The 21,238-nt window shown below is 39.1% G+C and overlaps 1 protein-coding gene across 2 annotated transcripts in view; it reads right to left on the reverse strand.

The window, feature by feature from the left end:
• tecpr1b (tectonin beta-propeller repeat containing 1b) overlaps window positions 1-21,238 on the reverse strand; it is a 64,611-nt gene that overhangs the window by 23,628 nt on the left and 19,745 nt on the right. For both annotated transcript variants that reach the window (XR_009803930.1, XM_061885100.1), the window contains exons 10-20: window positions 18,235-18,362; window positions 15,250-15,803; window positions 13,815-13,918; window positions 13,580-13,735; window positions 13,352-13,501; window positions 11,199-11,356; window positions 10,945-11,072; window positions 8,529-8,625; window positions 8,357-8,453; window positions 1,908-1,987; window positions 1,724-1,780 (exon numbers count right to left, since the gene is read on the reverse strand). Coding sequence is in view for 1 of the 2 variants with exons in the window: in XM_061885100.1 (XP_061741084.1) it covers window positions 1,724-1,780; window positions 1,908-1,987; window positions 8,357-8,453; window positions 8,529-8,625; window positions 10,945-11,072; window positions 11,199-11,356; window positions 13,352-13,501; window positions 13,580-13,735; window positions 13,815-13,918; window positions 15,250-15,803; window positions 18,235-18,362 (1,709 nt within the window). In the remaining variant the exon portion in view is untranslated. The remainder of the gene's footprint in view (window positions 1-1,723; window positions 1,781-1,907; window positions 1,988-8,356; window positions 8,454-8,528; window positions 8,626-10,944; window positions 11,073-11,198; window positions 11,357-13,351; window positions 13,502-13,579; window positions 13,736-13,814; window positions 13,919-15,249; window positions 15,804-18,234; window positions 18,363-21,238) is intronic.

The following is a 21,238-nucleotide window of genomic DNA, read 5'->3' on the forward strand; positions in this document are numbered from 1 at the left end:
AATTCAGACTATTATTAATGCCCAAATTCTTAAGTTTCCTTATAAAAATTGTGACTTTTGTATAGTAAAATTGCAACTATTTTCAGATAATTGCCAAAATGTTAAGCTTTTCTTGTAAAACTGCGACTGTCATGGAGTGAAATTCAAACTTTTATCATAACATTGCACAAATGTTCAGTTTTTCTTGTCAAATTTTATCATAACATTGCACAAATGTTCAGTTTTTCTTGTCAAATTTTATCATAACATTGCACAAATGTTCAGTTTTTCTTGTCAAATTTTATCATAACATTGCACAAATCTTCAGTTTTTCTTGTAGAATTTTGACTTGTGTTGAGTAAAATTACAACCTTTATTATAATACTGCCGATATTCTAAGTTTTTCTTGTGAAATTGTGACCTTTTTGTGTAAAATTCCAACTTTTATCATAACATTGCACAAATGTTCAGTTTTTCTTATAGAATTTTGACTTGCGTTGAGTAAAATTACAACCTTTATTATAATACTGCCAATATTCTAAGTTTTTCTTGTGAAATTGTGACCTTTTTGTGTAAAATTCCAACTTTTATCATAACATTGCACAAATGTTCAGTTTTTCTTGTGAAATTTTATCATAACATTGCACAAATCTTCAGTTTTTCTTGTAGAATTTTGACTTGTGTTGAGTAAAATTACAACCTTTATTATAATACTGCCGATATTCTAAGTTTTTCTTGTGAAATTGTGACCTTTTTGTGTAAAATTCCAACTTTTATCATAACATTGCACAAATGTTCAGTTTTTCTTGTCAAATTTTATCATAACATTGCACAAATGTTCAGTTTTTCTTGTAGAATTTTGACTTGTGTTGAGTAAAATTACAACCTTTATTATAATACTGCCAATATTCTAAGTTTTTCTTGTGAAATTGTGACCTTTTTGTGTAAAAATCCAACTTTTATCATAACATTGCACAAATGTTCAGTTTTTCTTGTCAAATTTTATCATAACATTGCACAAATGTTCAGTTTTTCTTGTAGAATTTTGACTTGTGTTGAGTAAAATTACAACCTTTATTATAATACTGCCGATATTCTAAGTTTTTCTTGTGAAATTGTGACCTTTTTGTGTAAAATTCCAACTTTTATCATAACATTGCACAAATGTTCAGTTTTTCTTATAGAATTTTGACTTGCGTTGAGTAAAATTACAACCTTTATTATAATACTGCCAATATTCTAAGTTTTTCTTGTGAAATTGTGACCTTTTTGTGTAAAATTCCAACTTTTATCATAACATTGCACAAATGTTCAGTTTTTCTTGTAGAATTTTGACTTGTGTTGAGTAAAATTACAACCTTTATTATAATACTGCCGATATTCTAAGTTTTTCTTGTGAAATTGTGACCTTTTTGTGTAAAATTCCAACTTTTATCATAACATTGCACAAATGTTCAGTTTTTCTTATAGAATTTTGACTTGCGTAGAGTAAAATTACAACTTTTATTACAATACTGCCGATATTATAAGTTTTTCTTGTGAAATTGTGACCTTTTTTTGTGAAATTCCAACTCATTTTTCACAACAAGCGTTTTTATATTTGTAAATATCATTAATGTTGTAAATACAAATGGATATATCTAGAAAGGCTGGTCCTAAAGAGGTAGGCATTATTCAGAGGTCTCAAAAAGGTAACAAATACAGGAATGTGTGTGCGTGTGTGTGTGTGTGTGTGTGTGGTTACCTTGACCATCGTCTACGTCGTACAAAGTCCTTCATGGTTTTGTGTCCGTGGAATGTTCTAAAAAGCAGAAACCGTACATAATCAGGTAGAGAACATGCTGGATTTGATGTCCCAATGTCAACACAATCGAACAAAAAAAAGGAATAAAAACAAAGACAAACATGGCAAAAACAAAAAAACTTACGTGGGAAAGTCTGCAGCGTACTGCCATCCTTCTTTATCCGTCCCTCCTGGCACAGTCTGGTCCACGGCCCACTCTGACACCTGGGACACAGGGAGGTGGTGCACCTTTTACAGCAGCGGTCCCCAACCACCCGTCTGTGACGCATTTGCTACTGGGCCGCAGAGAAACTTTAAATAATTCATAATTGACTGCGGTTTTTTCCGACTTAATTTTCACCTGTCCCACTAGACCGGGGTGGGGGGGGGGGGGGGGGGGGGGGTCAGCAAGGCGCGGCTCTAGAGCCGCATGTGGCTCCCTAGCACCGCCCTAGGGGCTCCATGGATCTCTTTCAGAGATGTGTGAAAATGGAAAAAGGAGAACAAATTATTTGTAGTTTTTATATATTTTCTTTAGGAGAACAAACATGCCACAAACCTTCCTAATTTTTTAGAAATCCCACTGTTTATATTAAACATGCTTCACCGATGAGAGTATCTGGCAAGCACCATTTTGTCCTACTAATTTCAGCGATTCTTGAACTCATCGTAGTTTATTTACATTAGTGAAGTATATTTATATAGCGCTTTTCTCTAGTGACTCAAAGCACTTTACATAGTGAAACCCAATATCTAAGTTACATTTAAACCACTGTGGGTGGCACTGGGAGCAGGTGGGTAAAGTATCTTGCCCAAGGACACAACGGCAGTGACTAGGATGGCGGAAGCGGGAATCGAACCTGCAACCCTCAAGTTGCTGGCAGGGCCACTCTACCAACCGAGCTGTGCCGCCCCACATGTACAACTTTCTCTGATGTTGCAACAGAAAGACGTGTTTAATGCCATTCCTTCGTCTCATTTTGTCCACCAAACTTTTTATGCTGTGCGTGAATGCACAGCATAATTGCAACAAGTCCCAATTGACTTGTTGGGAGTACTAATCAGGCATATTTGGTCACGGCATGACAGCAGGCTAATCGATGCTAACACGCTACATAGGCTAGCTGTATGTACATATTGCAGCATTATGCCTCGTTTGTAGGTATATTTCAGCTCATTTAATTCCCTTTACTTATGTCCTCTGTGTATTTAATTTAGATTTGCATGTCTCACACATTATCTGTATGTAATATTGGCCGATAGTTGTTTGTGTGCCATGTTGTTCCAGACCTCTGCACAGTTACCCAGCATGCAAAGATTGTAATAAATCCATTAGAAGAAGACAGCCCCTTAAACTTGGACACACACATATATACCTTTGGCCTTTCTCAGCAAGTAATTTTCAGAAGTTATCTCATCCTGTGAGAAGCCTTCGTTTTACTAATGATTTTCAATGTTGCAAAAATATGTACAATAAATGTAACATTTCAACATTTCTGTCAATGAAGATTTACGTTATCCTTTGGTATATAATATAATGTAGCTAATATAGACACTTACATCATGTGTTGCCTTTATTATAAAACTTATATAAGACTTTCTAAAGTGATTTTGATAGTAGGCTAACATAGCTAATATGGACACTTACATCATGTGTTGTCTTCATTATAACACTTATATAAGACTTTTAAAGTCATTTGGATAGTAGGCTAATATAGACACTTAATTATGTGTTGCCTTCATTATAACACTTATTTAAGACTTTTAAAGTCATTTTGATAGTAGGCTGACATAGCTAATATAGACACTTACATCACGCGTTGCCTTTATTATAAAACTTATATAAGACTTTCTAAAGTGATTTTGATAGTAGGCTACCATAGCTAATATGGACACTTACATCATGTGTTGTCTTCATTATAACACTTATATAAGACTTTTAAAGTCATTTGGATAGTAGGCTAATATAGTCAATATAGACACATCATGTGTTGCCTTCATTATAACACTTATACAAGACTTTTAAAGTCATTTTGATAGTAGGCTATCATAGCTAATATGGACAATTACATCATGTGTTGCCTTAATTATAAAACTTATATTAGACTTTCTAAAGTAATTTTGATAGTAGGCTAACATAGCTAATATAGACACATCATGTGTTTCCTTTATTATAAAACTTATATAAGACTTTCTAAATTAATTTTAAAAGTAGGCTGACATAGCTAATATAGACACTTACATCATGTGTTGCCTTCATTATAACACTTATACAAGACTTTTAAAGTCATTTTGATAGTAGGCTAACATAGCTAATATGGACACTTACATTATGTGTTGCCTTTATTATAAAACTTATATTAGACTTTCTAAAGTAATTTTGATAGTAGGCTAACATAGCCAATCAATCAATCAATGTTTATTTATATAGCCCCAAATCACAAATGTCATAGCTAATATAGACACTTACATAATGTGTTGCCTTCATTATAACACTTATATAAGACTTAAAAATGTTTGCGGCTCCAGACAGATTTTTTTTTTTGTATTTTTGGTACAAAATGGTTCTTTCAATATTTTGGGTTGCTGACCCCTGCACTAAACACACAAATAAGCTTGTTTATAGATGTACAATAAAACTCCTCATAGGAAGTTGCTATTTGTTATAACTTTGTGACATGATGCAACACACAGTAATGAATACATAAAATATAAATGTTAAAGATTGGAGCCAAAGGTTAATTTCCATCTGCATCGTATTGCAAAGAATGAAGTCCAAGGCTCCCACTAATTCAGTGTTAGCAAGTTGTATTTTTCATGCATTTATGTTTGCTGTATTGGAAAGCCGGTCCCTGAAAATAATGCCTACAATAAATCGGTCCATGGTCCAAAAAAGGTTGGGGATCACTGATTTAGAAGACTCCATTATAATTGCCCCCTACGCCAATTAGAAGAAAATATGTTGTTGCCAGGCAGACTTCATTGGGTTCACTCATAACTGCCACACAGGACAATTACATATTTACGTCCACTTTTAGTTGTCTCAACACCAATAAATAATGTTGCTATGCAGATGTCAGAACGGAGACATACTGTAACTGCTCCACAAAAATGGGCACTGTTGCTAGGCAGGGTTGGTTCATAGGCATGGAGAACCAAATCAGATATAATTAATTAAATAAAGACATCCCTAAATAATTACTGAAATGAGTCATTCAGTAAGATATAATTTGGGTAAAATACATCAGTTTTTAATTTAATGTAAAATTATATTTGATTGTTTGATTTAATTATTGATTGCATTATTTAATTTGTTTCAGAATATAATTATTTCTTTTTTATTGAAATATTTAATTAAATAATGACACATTTAAGTAACTATTTAATTATTTGATTAATTACACATTTAAGTAATTATTTGAAGATGTATGTAATGTCACATTTAGCCCTCCTTACATAAGACCCAATAGAAGGTCATTGAACAATAATTCTTGTTGCTAGGCAGATGTCGTAAGTCGTAACTGCCCCATTGGACAATGAATGCACATGGACATTTGTTGCTAGACAGAGTTCCTAAATATGGAGGTCCCAATCGGATACAATTAATTCAATATATACATAATAAATAAAATTGGTTATAGTTTGAGTTAAATACATACAGTACATATTATTAGGGCTGCGAATCTTTGGGTGTCCCACGATTCGATTCAATACCGATTCTTGGGGTCACAATTCGATTCAAAATAGATTTTTTTTTCAATTCAACACGATTCTCGATTCAAAAACGATTTTTTACCGATTTAAAAGGAATCTCTATTCATTCAATACATAGATTTCAGCAGGATCCAACCCAGTCTGCTGACATGCAAGCAGAGTAGTAGATTTTTGTAAAAAGCTTTAATAATTGTAAAGGACAATATTTTATCAACTGATTGCAATAATGTAAATTTGTTTTAACTATCAAACGAACCAAAAATATGACTTTTTTTTATCTTTGTGAAAATATTGGACACTGTGTTGTCAAGCTTATGAGATGCGATGCATGTGACACTATTGTTCTTTTTATAATTTTTATAAATGTCTAATGATAATGTCAATGAGGGATTTTTTAATCACTGCTATGCTGAAATTATAACTAATATTGATACTGTTGTTAATATTCATTTTCGTTTCACTACTTTTGGTTTGTTCTGTGCCGTGTTTGTGTCTCCTCTCAATTGCTCTGTTTATTGCAGTTCTGAGTGTTGCTGGCTCAGCTTTGGTTTTGGATTGCATTGTTATGGTATTGCTGTGTATTGTTTTGTTAGTATTGATTAAAAAATAATTTAAAAATATAAAAAAAATTGATTTTTTAAAAATGAGAATCGATTCTGAATCGCACAAGATGAGAATCGCGATTCAAAAAGGAATCGATTTTTTCCTACACTCCTAGTTATTATATTTTTTTATTTCATTTCATGATTTAATTGTTTCACTCTTTAATTATTGATTTCTATTTTTTATGTTTGATTTAATGATTTGTTTAATTAATGACATAATTTAAAGATGTATTTATTTATTTTATTTTGTCCTGTGTTGGCCCTGTGATGAGGTGGCGACTTGTCCAGGGTGTACCCTGCCTTCCGCCCGATTGTAGCTGAGATAGGCGCCAGCGCCCCCCGCGACCCCGAAAGGCAATAAGCGGTAGAAAATGGATGGATGGATGGATGTCCTATTTCGCCCTCCATACAGTCACAGGCTAATGGAAAATAATGGCCATTTGTTGCTAGGCAGATTTCATAGGCATACACAATGAGTGGTTGCATAGTAAATGAGTTATGAGTTCAAATCCCAGTCAGGGCGAATGGTAACATTGTTTTCCTAGGCCAGTGACGTGGTGGTAGCGGAGCTGGACTCTATGGTGGTGTAGCAAAACTCCTAGCCCTTATGGACAACACCTCCCACCCACTACACTCGGACCTTGCGGAGAGAATGAGCACGTTCAGTGGAAGGCTCAGACTCCCAAAATGTACAGGAGGTCCTTCATACAGACAGCCATCAGACTGTATAATGCAGGGGTGCCCATTACGTCGATCGCGATCGACTGGTCGATCTCGGAGGGTGTGTCAGTCGATCTCAAGCCAGGCATTAAAAAAATAGACATAAAAATGAGCAATCATCAATCATACCAAGACTTCACTTTCGTCAGTTGTTTGACATTCTCGGCACCCGAGGATCTTGTGAGATGACGCTGGCTGCTGCGAGCTCATATTTAAGAAAAAAATCACTAACAGGGCGGACGCAGAGAAACACATTTTATTTCTAGAGACTCCGTACCTACTGTCAAAACTCTAAAGACCGACTGCACAGTTCCTGTCTTCACCATAAAAGACCTGTTTCATCCTGCCTGTGCTAACAAAATAAGAGTCTCAGAAAGCTAGCGTGCACAAGCTAGCAAGCTACGGAGATTGATGCCAAGGTATTTCTCCCCCGCCCTCAGCGACCGCTTTCTCACTTGCTTGCCCACCCGCACACTCACTGACGTCACTCACCTGCTGCCAGACATTAAAGGGCCACACACATATGCTACTCTCATAACAACGTGTTTAAAAACGAGTATGCAAGTATGCAAATCCAACCACTTTCATGTGGTATTGTACAGAAAGGAGGACTTTTTTTTTTCCTCCATTTGAAAATGCGGACGTTATCAGCACCACTGTCTAATTCCAATCAATGCAAGTCATCAGAATCAGGTAATACACCAACTTATATTCTTGTCTTCATGAAAGAAAGGAATCTATGTGTGTTAAACATGCTTGTATTATCATTAAACACCATTAACTTGTTAACAAAAATGTCTCTTTCATAAATAAATAAATATAAATTATAAATAGGAATGAGGTAGATCTCCTCGACTTGGTCAATTGAAAAGTAGCTCGCCTGCAGAAAAAGGGTGAGCGCCCCTGGTATAATGCATATGTTACTTCTAGACTGCACTTAAATGTAGAATAAATGTAGAATATATTTATATATTCTACATATATATGTCATATATTATTTATTATTATTATTGTTTATTGTGAGCGAACTGTGGTGCGGAATTTCCCCCAGGGATCAATAAAGTACTTTGTATTCTATGTATTTATTTATGTATGTATTATAATTCAGATGATGTCATATTATTTATTTTGTTACATATTGCCGAGAAAAATGATGTCCCTTTGACAAAAATGCCTCCTGCCATGGGCTATAGAAAAGTGAATTATATTTATATAGCGCTTTTCTCGAGTGACTCAAAGCACTTTACATAGTGAAACCCAATATCTAAGTTACATTTAAACCAGTGTGGGTGGCACTGGGAGCAGGTGGGTAAAGTGTCTTGCCCAAGGACACAACGGCAGTGACTAGGATGGCGGAAGCGGGAATCGAACCTGCATCCCTCAAGTTGCTGGCACGGCCACTCTACCAACTGAGCTAAAAAACGTCCTTTACCCGTCACAGTTTGCATGGCCAGCAGGACCGAAACAAAACCTGCTTGAATATACTCTGTATTAACTGCAAAATAAATATGAAAGAAAAACATTGCCTTGCACTTCCTGCCCCAAATGCACTTACCCAGGACCACTGAGGCGAGGGTGGGTGTGTGTTGCCTTTGGTGCACTCCCTCAGTCCACTCTCGTCACTCCACATGGGGCGGTCAGTGGGAAGTCTTCTGGAGAAAAAAAAAAAAAAAAGGCATATCACGTTACATATTTTCATATCACATTGAAGATGGTTGTTGTCTTACTTGTCTGTGTAGCCTGTCACGGGGTTCCATCTTTGATTCTCATACACGTGCACGCTCCTGGCGTCAGTCTGCTGGTGCACGTCACCTGCATCTGCATCTACCACAGCACAAACACACATAAATAAACACACACATTGCAAACAGCTTTTATCAAAACCACCAACTCATATTTTATTAGTGCAGTGGTTATTACATTTTTTTTGAATAATGATCCTGTAGGTCGGGGTGTCAAACTTTACTTCATTAAGGGCCAAACCCCAGAGGGCTGTTGTAAGTCAATATATAGTATATGAATATAATTGTTAATTTATTAGATTTATTTATGTCTTCATTAATTTTATTAATGATCAATAATTTATTAGATGTATTTGTTTTAATTTTAATAATTATTAATGTATTAGATGTATCCATCCATCCATCCATTTTCTACTGCTTATTCCCTTTCGGGGTCGCGGGGGGCGCTGGCGCCTATCTCAGCTACAATCGGGCGGAAGGCGGGGTACACCCTGGACAAGTCGCCACCTCATCGCAGGGCCAACACAGATAGACAGACAACATTCACACACTAGGGCCAATTTAGTGTTGCCAATCAACCTATCCCCAGGTGCATGTCTTTGGAAGTGGGAGGAAGCCGGAGTACCCGGAGGGAACCCACGCATTCACGGGGAGAACATGCAAACTCCACACAGAAAGATCCCGAGCCTGGATTTGAACCCAGGACTGCAGGACCTTCGTATTGTGAGGCAGACGCACTAACCCCTCTGCCACCGTGAAGCCGTATTAGATGTATTTATGTCTTTAATTATCTTTATTAATACTATTAATAATATTACACAATTGACAACGCATTAGATCATTTAATTTTTTTCATACAAATTGACACCTTGCTTTGAAGTAATAAGTCAGGGTGATAGTCAGGGTGGCAAGAAGATACTTAAGCATTTATTTTTATTTGAACAAAAACAAAAGTTTGGAATACATGCTAGTTGCATGATTAAATAATAATGTAAAATATCGGGGGTCAAATGCTGCAGCTTCACCACATCTATCATTTTTGAGGTCCTAAATGAAACCTAAAAATAGCCAAATTACCACAGCTTTACCACATCTATCATTTTTGAGGTCCTAAAATAAACCTAAAAATAGCCAAATTAATTAAATATACCAATAATACAGTAGTGTTGGCCACTATAGGAGAACAAACCAATCAGAACACACTCCAGTATCATGGCCACTGATTGGCTCAGCCTCAGCGGCATTATTATATTGGACTAAAAGAGCGTAAAAGTGACTAAAGAGTGTTATTTTATCTCTAAATGGCTCTCGTTAATTTGAAAAACATACTTAGAAGGTAGTTAACAGTTGTTATGCACTAGCAATGAAAATATTTAATGCCTATTTTGTAGACATGTATTTATCACAGTCATGTCCGCAACCAATTAACAGTAATAAACGAGGGATGCCCGGATTTAAAGTTAAAAAGATTTGCAATTGCATGCATTTTATGCAATTATGTTAAAATTGAAAGATCGAATACGTGAAGTAAGAAAGATGATTATTTTCAGGCTTTTGCGGCCCACATAAAACAATGTGGAGGGACTTGAGTTTGATAATCGTGCTGTAGATTATTATTCATATCAGCAGCATTAATATTAAGTACACAGGAGCCAATACAAGAGTTATGCCTTCACAAAGAGGTATTCATATAACAATATGCTATGATATAAGTCGGGGTGTCAAACTCATTTTAGCTCAGGGGCCGCATTGAGGAAAATCTACTGCCAAGTGGGCTGGACTGGTAAAAATCATGGCACGATAACTTAAAAATAAAGGCAACTTCAGATTGTTTTCTTTGTTTAAAAATAGAACAAGCACATTCTGAAATTGTACAAATCATAATGGTATTTGTTTTACACCTACATGTTGCGGTTAGTATTCTATCTTTATTTGTCATTTATATTTTCTGAATAAATTATGTATCTCTCAACTCATTGGTGTTTTCAATTTATCAAGATAAAGAAATGATATCAAAATCAAATTACAGTCTGTTGTTTATGTAGTTTGATCATTTTCCTCGACTAATGTACTAACATCATGTGGATTATTTTGTACAAATGTAGCGGAATTTACAAAGATACAAAGAATTACTATTGCGACATCTAGTGGACACATTTAGAACAGGTGTTTCTTTCATTCAAAAATTTCAGGTTAATTTTTATACTTGGTAAACTCTCCCCGCAGGCCGGATAAAACCTGCTTGTACGTTTGACACCCCTTATACAAGTAGTAGTTTATACATTTGTAGGCAACACTAGGGACAACTCTCAGTGTATTATCATATGTATCTCTCGGACATTCGCTAGGGAAATGTGGGTATAATGAGTGAAAACGTCCACAGGGAGGAGAGCATTTTTACCCGGGGTGGCCTGTTGCCCGCAACGCCCACCGTACACCCAGGCAGTGCCATCCCACCCGATGCCCCACACCAGCCCCAGACTGTTAGACTCTACACAGCGCAGGTGACCAGGGACCTGGCGCCAGAACCTGCAGCACCACACAGCGGAAGCAGCGAGCATTAGCATGTTAGAAGCCAGACTTTTCACAAGGTGTTGGTTAGCAAGTTAGGTGGAATCCACACAAGGGGGAAAAAAAGCCATAAATGAGTCTCACATGAGGTCACATGTCAGTGTGTGCGTGGCAGCCTCCAGGGAGAAGGACGGCTCGTGGACAAAAATGTCCCCTTTCGACGTCGTGGACCACAAAGCATGTCTGGACGGGGGAGCAGTAATCCCTCGACACTCACAGCAACAGTCAGACAACAGAGTCAACTACACAGCAGAAACAACAATACAAGTCAACATCATGACATGCTAACTCAGGGGTCCCCAAACTTATTGATTCAGGGGCCAAAGTGGGTTAAATAATTAGATACAGACTATCTATTTGTGTTGCGTGTGTTCTTGTATTTCTGCCCTTCTTGAGACATCAACAAGGAAACGTGCCTTCCATATTAGAACCGGTGAACAAGTTAGGACATAAATCATGGTCCCAATATGGAAAACCATTGCATCTAATAGAGCAGTGGTTCTCAAATGGGGGCACGTGTACCCCAGGGGGTACTTGAAGGTATGCCAAGGTGTACGTGATATTTTTCAATAATATTCTAAAAATAGCAACAATTCAAAAATCCTTTATAAATATATTTATTGAATAATACTTCAACAAAATATGAATGGAAGTTCATAAACTGTGCAAAAAAATGCAACAATGCAATATTCAGTGTTGACAGCTAGATTTTTTTTTTCATAAATATTGATGTTAAAGATTTCTTTTTTGTGAAGAAATGTTTAGAATGAAGTTCATGAATCCAGATGGATCTCTATTACAATCCCCAAAGAGGGCACTTTAAGTTGATGATTACTTCTGTGTGTAGAAATCTTTATTTATAATTGAATCACTTGTTTGTTTTTCAACAAGTTTTTAGTTATTTTTATGTTTTTTTCCAAATTGTTCAAGAAAGACCACCACAAATGAGCAATATTTTGCACTGTTATACAATTTAATGAATCAGAAACTGATGCTGTATTTGACTTCTTTATCTCTTTTTTTCAACCAAAAATGCTTTGCTCTGATTAGGGGGTACTTGAATTAAAAAAATGTTCACCGACAAAAGGTTAAGAACCACTGTAATAGAGAATGGCTCATTTGCAGTTAGCTTATCATTTTGCATTTTGTACTCCCTCGTCTCAGGAAGAATGCTTTGCGGAAATCTTTTATATATAGATCCGTATTGCTCTGGAATAACCTGCCTCGAATTCTCACCAGCATTGAAAGTAAACAGCTTTTTAAAAGGAAAGTCATATTCTATCTGAGTTTTTAAATGAGTTTGCTTGTTGATAATTTTATTTGGTTTTGTATTGCGTAGTTATATTTATATGGTAATTATTATTCTGTGACTGTAAATCGTTTGCTCGTTTTCTTATTGATGCTTTTATTTTTTTTCTGTATTGTGTAGTTAAAATTATATGCTTTTACTTGTAATTGTATTGAGTTTGTGGACGCCAAGAAGACTAGTGTTGTGGCAACCAACAAATGGGGATCCTTAATAAAAATCTAAATCAAAAAATCTTATCCTCCTACGACAGGGGTCGGGAACCTTTTTGGCTGAGAGAGCCATGAAAGCCAAATATCTTAAAATGTATTTCCATGAGAGCCATATAATATTTTTAACACTGAATACAACTGTAAGGTTCAAACACTGATGACATTTACTAAACAGACAAGAAGCAAGGAATTAAACAGAGACTGGATTCAATTTAGCTCAATGAGGAGAAACGTGTGGACCTGTACTCTTGTACAGTGTCGTCCCTATGCTCTGACAAGAGAACTCTATGCCTCCTCTTTTATTTGGACTTTCCCTGATTACAACAAAATAATGCGTGCATCTCTTATTCTTTTTAATAACATTGTTATTCTGAAGCTAACCAATAATAAATAAAACACTTTTGACCATTAATGAAACTTCTTGAACAGGTGCAATAGAAACGGATGAATGGATTCAAATGCATGAGATTGTTTTATATTTTGAATAATATTTTTAGCACTGTGATTACCAGCGGAATTATTCATTTCTTACTGTGTTAAGCAATGTCAGCTAAGATTTATCTGAGAGCCAGATGCAGTTATCAAAAGAGCCACAGGTTCCCTACTCCTGTCCTACGATGTTGTCATTTCTCGTCCCAAGGGTTGATATTTGAAACATCGTTTATTTGCTGCCATAGAGGCAAGGATTGCTGACTTAAAAGTGTCTCTGCAGTGGTTACCCAGTCATTCATGTCCTGTTCGGTGAGAGCTGCCAGGAGGAGGGGACACCTCTGTCTGCTCCTCTGGCCGGTATACACGGCAAAAGCATAGTGGCAGTCCCGTATCACCGGAACTAGAGCTGTCACTTCATTGACGAAGACGTGAAGGTACTGGAAGATAACATCGAGAATAACAACGTCGAGACTTAAGGCTAATTTCGACCAAAATGTACAAAAAAAAACACCAACCTTTTTCTCATCGTATTGCGTGTAGTATACAAAAAAGATGCTGTCCTTCTTCCCATCCGATTTGGTGGACTGCTCCAAAGCCACGCCCACATCCAACCAGCGCTGAGGTTTCCAGTCTCTCCACCAGCGAAGTGTGCCTTTACGCACCCATATGGACTGTTACAGGCGCACCACATACATACAGGTAAGATAAGAGTGTGGGGGATAAAAAACTAAAATTAAAACAAACGCTTACGTTGCTCCTTTCTAGAAGTTTCTTGCCGATATCATCTTTGTGCTCCTGCTCGCTCCATGCTGAAGACTGCACTGGGGTCAGTGACAAAGAGCTGACCAAAGGACCTGACACATGCACAAACACACATACAAGCAGTCAGACAGATGTGCAGACAACCATAAAGACCACGGTGCACTTATGCTAATGACAACATAAAGAAGTGGACATACACTGAATTGCCAAAAGTATTTAGCCACCTGCCTTGACTCACATACGAACATGAAGTGCCATCCCATTTCTAACTCATAGGGTTCAATGTTATGTGGGTGCACCTTTTGCAGCTATTACAGCTTCAACTCGTCTGGGAAGGCTGCAAAGTGTGTTTATTGGAATTTTCTACCATTCTTCCAAAAGCGCATTGGTGAGGTCACACACTGATGTTGGTGGAGAAGGCCTGGCTCTCGGTCTCCGTTCTAATTCATCCCAAAGGTGTTCTATCGGGTTCAGGTGCAGGCCAGTCAAGTTCATCCACACCAGACTCTGTCATCTATGTATTTATGGACCTTGCTTTGTGCACTGGTGCACAGTCATGTTGGAAGAGGAAGAAGGCCGGCTCCAAACTGTTCCCACAAGGTTGGGAGCATATGTCCAAAAATGTTTTGGTATCCTGGAGAATTCAAAGTTACTTTCACTGGAACTAAGGGGCCAAGCCCAACTCCTGAAAAACAACCCCACACCATAATTCCTCCACCACCAAATTTCACAATGCAGTCTGAAATGTACCTGGGCATCCTCCAAACCCAGACTTGTCCATCAGATTGCCAGATGGAAAAGCGTGATTCATCACTCCAGTGAAGGCGTCGGCCTTGCTCTAGTCTAGTGGCGACGTGCTTTACACCACTGCAGTCACGTATGGCTTAGATGCAGCTGCTCGGCCATGGAAACCCATTTCATGAAGCTCTCTGCGTACTGTACGTGGGCTAATTGGAAGGTCACATGAAATTTTGAGCTCTGTAGCAACTGACTGTGCAGTAAGTCTTTGCACTATGCGCTTCACTTGGTCGCTGAGTTGCTGTTGTTCCCAAACTCTTCCATTTTCTTATAATAAAGCCAACAGTTGACTTTGGAATATTTTGCAGCGAGGAAATTTCACGACTTGATTTGTTGCACAGGTGGCATTCTATGACAGTTCCACGCTGGAAATCACTGGGCTCTTGAGAGCAGCCCATTCTGTCACAAATGTTTGTAGAATCAGTCTCTATGCCTAAGTGCATGATTTTATACACCTGTGGGCAGGCCAAGTGATTAGGACACCTGATTCTCATCAATTGGATGGGTGGCCAAATACTTTTGGCAATGTAGTGTACATTACATGGTCATATGATAATGATCTCACTCTGACTTAGGCAGGAAATGTTCTGCTTTGCACAAATAAAAAAAAGCCAACTGATTGTACCTGTAGCGCTGAGCCAGCTGATTTGAGAGGAAGCGTCCACACTGCAGCCTCCTCCAGAGATCCAAGCCCAAACAGGACCGTTGTCCTCCCCAATCCCGTGCGAGCCATCCAGACCCAGTCCGTAAGCAGCAGTGCCATTGCCTGAGCAAGCCCCTGCTGCGGTGTGTGTGCTTCTGGACGCCTCTGCCCCTTCCAGGTCTACATTACTCCAAGGTGTGATGGGTCCTACAGCGTCGGGAATCATGAGGATCTGTGCTGGGGAGAACCGACCCCCTTCCTCCTGAGGTTCGATGGTCTGTTGGGGTGTAGATGTTTTGTCGCGGTCGGACACGAGACTGTTAATGAAGCTGTCGCTCGCAGGGATGAGAGATTTGGGAGCTGCGGGAGTGTCCTCTCTTTGTTGAGGGGCTGTGTCAGATCCCCCTAAGGGTACCACTGAGGGGTCCGCCGCCTCCAGGACTGGGGTGCTGTTTGGGGGCTCAGTCGGGCCTCGCTCTGAACCGGAGTCAGTGCAGCTCATTACGGAGCTTTGGGAGGCTTCTGTCGGCTGGTTACTGAAGGCAATAACAAAGTACAAACATATGGTCAGAAAATAAATTCGATTTTTATAATTTCATAACAGGATTTAGGCTGGATTCAACAGTCTGATTAGTTAGTGTGGCAGTGCTCTGCCGTGGGTTCCCCTGACCACCACACACTGGCACGAGAGCCCCGGTATTCTGGTTACAATAATGCTTTTATTGAGTTCACTCTGCGGCAACCGCACTCGACTTTTCAGTTTTGGTCTCTCTTGCTCTCCGTTGTTGCGACCGGTGATTAGATAACAAGCCCCAACTAGGCAATCTACTCACCTGCCGCTACTCCTTACACACCCTGCTCCGCGGCAGGCCCGCAGACCACGGCCCCTTCCACAGTTAGATTTAGCCCATAGTGTTTATTTTAAAGACAGAAATAACCTAGCTGTGGTATGTAGTACTGCATACTAACTGGCCATTAGGTCTCAATGATAAATGATACTGCAAAGTTATTATAGATAGATAGATAGATAGATAGATAGATAGATAGATAGATAGATAGATAGATAGATAGATAGATAGATAGATAGATAGTACTTTATTGATTCCTTCAGGAGAGTGCCTTCAGGAAAATTAAAATTCCAGCAGCAGTGTATAAGTATCTTATATATAGTGGGAGAGTGGCCGTGCGCTAACCGAGGGTCACTGGTTCAAATCCCACCTAGAACCAACCTCGTCACGTCCGTTGTGTCCTGAGCAAGACACTTCACCCTTGCTCCTGATGGGTGCTGGTTGGCGCCTTGCATGGCAGCTCCCTCCATCAGTGTGTGAATGGGTAAATGTGGAAGTAGTGTCAAAGCGCTTTGAGTACCTTGAATGTAGAAAAGCGCTATACAAGTACAACCCATTTATCATTTATTTATAAAAGGCATACAGTCTTTTATTAGAGAGACAACATATCTCGTTTGTAACTTTTTCCACCCTGAAGAAAAATTCTGATAAACAAATAGACACGTTTGAGATTGGATAATTTAGGTCACTTTTCCGGCCTGGCGCAGACATCAAACTTGAAGTAAAAGTCCTAACAAAGTTTGGGTATTGGAACCTGCGAAAAAATGGAGGTCTCCTGCCTGAGCGAACTGGTCTAAACTATACCTCTAAGGCAGGGATGCCCATTACGTCGATCGCGAGCTACCGGTCGATCATGGAGGGTGTGTCAGTCGATCGCAAACCAAGCATTAAAAAAATAAACCTAAACATTTGTGATCATCAATCTTTACTACGAAGTCACTTTCGTCACTTGATTGACATTCACGGCACGGCTTGTGAGATAACGCTGGCTGCTGCCAGATCTTTATTAAGAAAACGTGACCGAGAGGAGGGCGAGAAACACTTTTTATTTCAACACTCTCGCGCCGTACCTGCTGTCGAAACCCTGAAGACAGACTGCACAGTTGCTGTCTTCACAATAAAAGCCCCGCTTCATCCTGCCTGCGCTAACAAGAGTCTCAGAAAGCTAGCGTGCACAAGTTAGCAAGCTACGGATTTGGCCGTCAATGTATTTCTTGCAAAATGTATAAAAACAAGTATGGGAGCTGGACAAATAAGACACCAAAAACTAACGACTTTCATGTGGTATTGGACAGACAGGAGGAATTTTTTCTCCTCCATGAGAAAATGTGCACGTTATCAGCAATACTGTCTGATTCCAAACAATGCAAGTCATCAGAATCAGGTAATACACCAACTTATATTCTTGTCTTCATGAGACAAAATAAATCTATATGTGTTAAAAATGCTTGTGCTATCATTAAACACCTTTAACAAAGTTAACAAAAACGTCTCTTTCATAAATAATTAAATATAAATTATATATATGAATGAGGTATATTCCTTCGACTCGGTCAATTGAAAAGTAGCTCGCCTGCACTAAAAGTGTGGGCACGCCTGCTCTAAGGCAATTTCCGGCGCCGCAGGCCGACCGAGTCTGTGGGAAGCCATCAGGACCACAATACAGACGGTGGGACTTAGCAAAATATTCTTCTGTGTCTGAAAACATGTCAGAGCAGAGTTCCTAGAACTCAATAATTATTGCCTCGTAGGCCAATGGAATAATTAAACACTTGTTGCTAAGCAGAATTAGCAAGCCCCGAGTATAACTGGCTTTAATGGAAACAATGACTCAATAACAAAATAACGAAAGTACTGCATATTAACATTACCATAATGTGAATTGTGAAGTGAATTATATTTATATAGCGCTTTTTCTCTAGTGACTCAAAGCGCTTTACATAGTGAAACCCAATATCTAAGTTACATTCAAACCAGTGTGGGTGGCACTGGGAGCAGGTGGGTAAAGTGTCTTGCCCAAGGACACAACGGGAATCGAACCGGCAACCCTCAAGTTGCTGGAAAGGCCACTCTACCAACCGAGCTAAATCCAATGTATTCAATAAGTATGCATACAGACCTGGGAGGGGCAGCTTCTTTGCTGTTGCCCCACTGGGCAGAAACAGGGATCCAGCCATTCCCACTTGGTTCCGAAGGCGTTACACCCATTCGGAAATACAGGCTGCGATCCTCACCGACAGCCCAAACCTGACAAGTAAAAAAAATGTTTAAAATTAGTTTTTTATAATTTGCGTAATAGAAATTGCAATACAAAAAGACAGAAAACATGCTCATTTTGAAGACTCAACAGGATAAACATACATGATAAAATGACTGTGTACACACTAAATACACTTGCAAGACATAAGCAGATGTTACTTTATAAGGCCATATATTGTACCACTGGCGCCCGGCTCACACATGCCCCGCCCACAAATCCAGCCCTGAAATATGAAATATGGGATATGATGACGAGTGTCTAATTAGGGAGCGTCCAATATGTCAAAGCGGTGCGACTACAATCTGGCGGATATATATAAGGCTGGCCGGGAGGGGTGTTAGCTGGAGAGGACAGCTGTGCTCATGTTACAGGACAGCCCCAGGGTGCAGGGACCGCCAGAGGGACAGGAGTTGTGGGGGTCTAAGACCGAAGGAGTGGGTTGGAGGTGTGAGATGTTTTTTTGCAACGCTAGCAAAGTCCTTAGCAGTGACATCCACAGTGAAAGCCTTTGGGCCCTGAGCCCAGCCTGGATCTTGTCATGAAACCAGATACAAGGAAAGAGTAAACCCAGTGGGATTTTAAAAGTGTCGAGAGGAACTAACAAGGGGAGCTAAACAAAAATAAAGGGGCACGTATACACAGTATAATTGAAAAGTGTAAGGCCATAATTGGCTTTGTTTAGCATCTTGAACAGGGTTCTGTTATTTTCCATTTTTTCGACTATTTTTTTGGAACCTTGGAGACATCATGCCTCGTCGGTGTGTTGTCGGAGGGTGTAACAACACTAACAGGGAGGGATTCAAGTTGCACCACTGGCAAAAAATCTGCCGCCAGACCCCCATTGAATGTACCAGAGTGTCTTCACATTTGACCGGCGATGCTAAGACAGACATGGCACAGAGATGTATGGATAACCTGCAGATGCATTTGCAACGATTAAGTCAGGGGTGCCCACACTTTTTCTGCAGGCGAGCTACTTGTCAATTGACCAAATTGAGGGGATCTACATTCATACATATCATTTATATGTTTTTATTTATGAAACATACGTTTTTGTTAACAGATTAAAGTTTTTTAATGATAATGCAATAATGTTTAACACATATATAGTCCTTTCTTTCACGAATACAAGAATATAAGTTGGAGTATTACCTGATTCGGATGACTTGCATTGATTGGAATCCGACAGGAGTGCGGATAACGTCGCCATTTTCAAATGGAGAACAAAAGTCCTCCTTTTTGTCCAATACCACATGAAAGTGGTTGGTTTTTGGCATCTTATTTGTCCAGCTTCCATACTCGTTTTTACACACTTTACAAGAAGTCACTTAGCTCCGTAGCTTGTGCACGCCAGCTTTCTGAGACTCTTATTTTGTTCGCGCAGGCAAGAGGAAGCAGCGCTTTTATTGTGAAGATAGGAACTGAGCAGTCGGTCTTTAGAGTTTTGACAGCACGTACGGCACAAATATGTTGATATAAAAAATTGTTTCTCGCCTTCATGTCCATCACTTTTTCTTAATAATGAGCTTGCAGCAGCCAGCGTCATCTCACAAGACCCTCAGGTGTCGTGAATGTCAATCAAGTGACGTCTTGGTGAAGATTGATGATTGCTAATTTTTAGGTCTATTTTTTAAATGCCTGGCTGGCGATCGACTAACACACCCTCCGCGATCGACCGGTAGCTCGCGATCGACGTAATGGGCACCCCTGATCTTGACAGTTATATATTTAGTACACTTTGTAAAGTTGCCTCAAAAAATAACCTATTGGGTTCTGGATGAAGGTGCAGGTTAGAGATGCGCGTTTTGCGGACACAACCGCGTAGTTTGCGGATAAACCTCGGGTCGGGCGGGTGACATGACGAAAAATTAGATTTTAAATAGATTCGGCCGGGTGGAGGTTGAACCAATTCGGAAATATATATACAGAGTTAAATGTTGTTAACCACCTACCAAAAACGAGCAGCACTCTTTGCAACAAGTGCCGCAAGTGAGCGCTCCTTCAGCGCAGCAAGGCGCATTTTAGAGGCCAGGCGCTCTCGCCTGAATCCTGGCACTGTAGATGCCATTTTATTCCTGCATAGTGCTAACAAAAAAAAAGTAAGTAGACATACGGTTGGATATGTTAAACGAATTAGTCTACGTTACCTTCTGTAGGCTATACCAAATAAGCCCATGTCTAACCTATATTGAGTTCGGTCAGCTGAATAATTTTGATGGTTACATGTTGTTTGGGCGCACTACAATGCAAAGGAATTAAGGCAATTGCGTTGTTTAGTGTGTTTTTTTTCTATTCGAGATATACTACTGTGTGTTAATTATTTGGCGTCGCTTTCAAGTGAAGCGCATCTCCGATTGGCGACAATGTAAGGCTATTTAGCCTGCTTTGTTTGTCGCGACCGTCTATTTTCATTATAATTCAAGTTTGATGATAAAGTGCAGTCTGATGGGTTTGATTTCCACCCTTCAGCTATTTGCCTTGGCCAATAAGTTGAAGGTAATTTATTATTATTATTTATTTAATTTATTTTTGTTTAATCAATCAATCAATCAATGTTTATTTATATAGCCCCAAATCACAAATGTCTCAAAGGACTGCACAAATCATTACGACTACAACATCCTCGGAAGAACCCACAAAAGGGCAAGGAAAACTCACACCCAGTGGGCAGGGAGAATTCACATTCAGTGGGACGCCAGTGACAATGCTGACTATGAGAAACCTTGGAGAGGACCTCAGATGTGGGCAACCCCCCCCCTCTAGGGGACCGAAAGCAATGGATGTCGAGCGGGTCTAACATGATACTGTGAAAGTTCAATCCATAGTGGCTCCAAGACAGCAGTGAGAGTCCCGTCCACAGGAA

The sequence above is a fragment of the Nerophis ophidion genome, linkage group LG23 (assembly GCF_033978795.1).
Source record: "Nerophis ophidion isolate RoL-2023_Sa linkage group LG23, RoL_Noph_v1.0, whole genome shotgun sequence".
In the NCBI taxonomy this organism is placed as follows: Eukaryota; Metazoa; Chordata; class Actinopteri; order Syngnathiformes; family Syngnathidae; genus Nerophis; species Nerophis ophidion.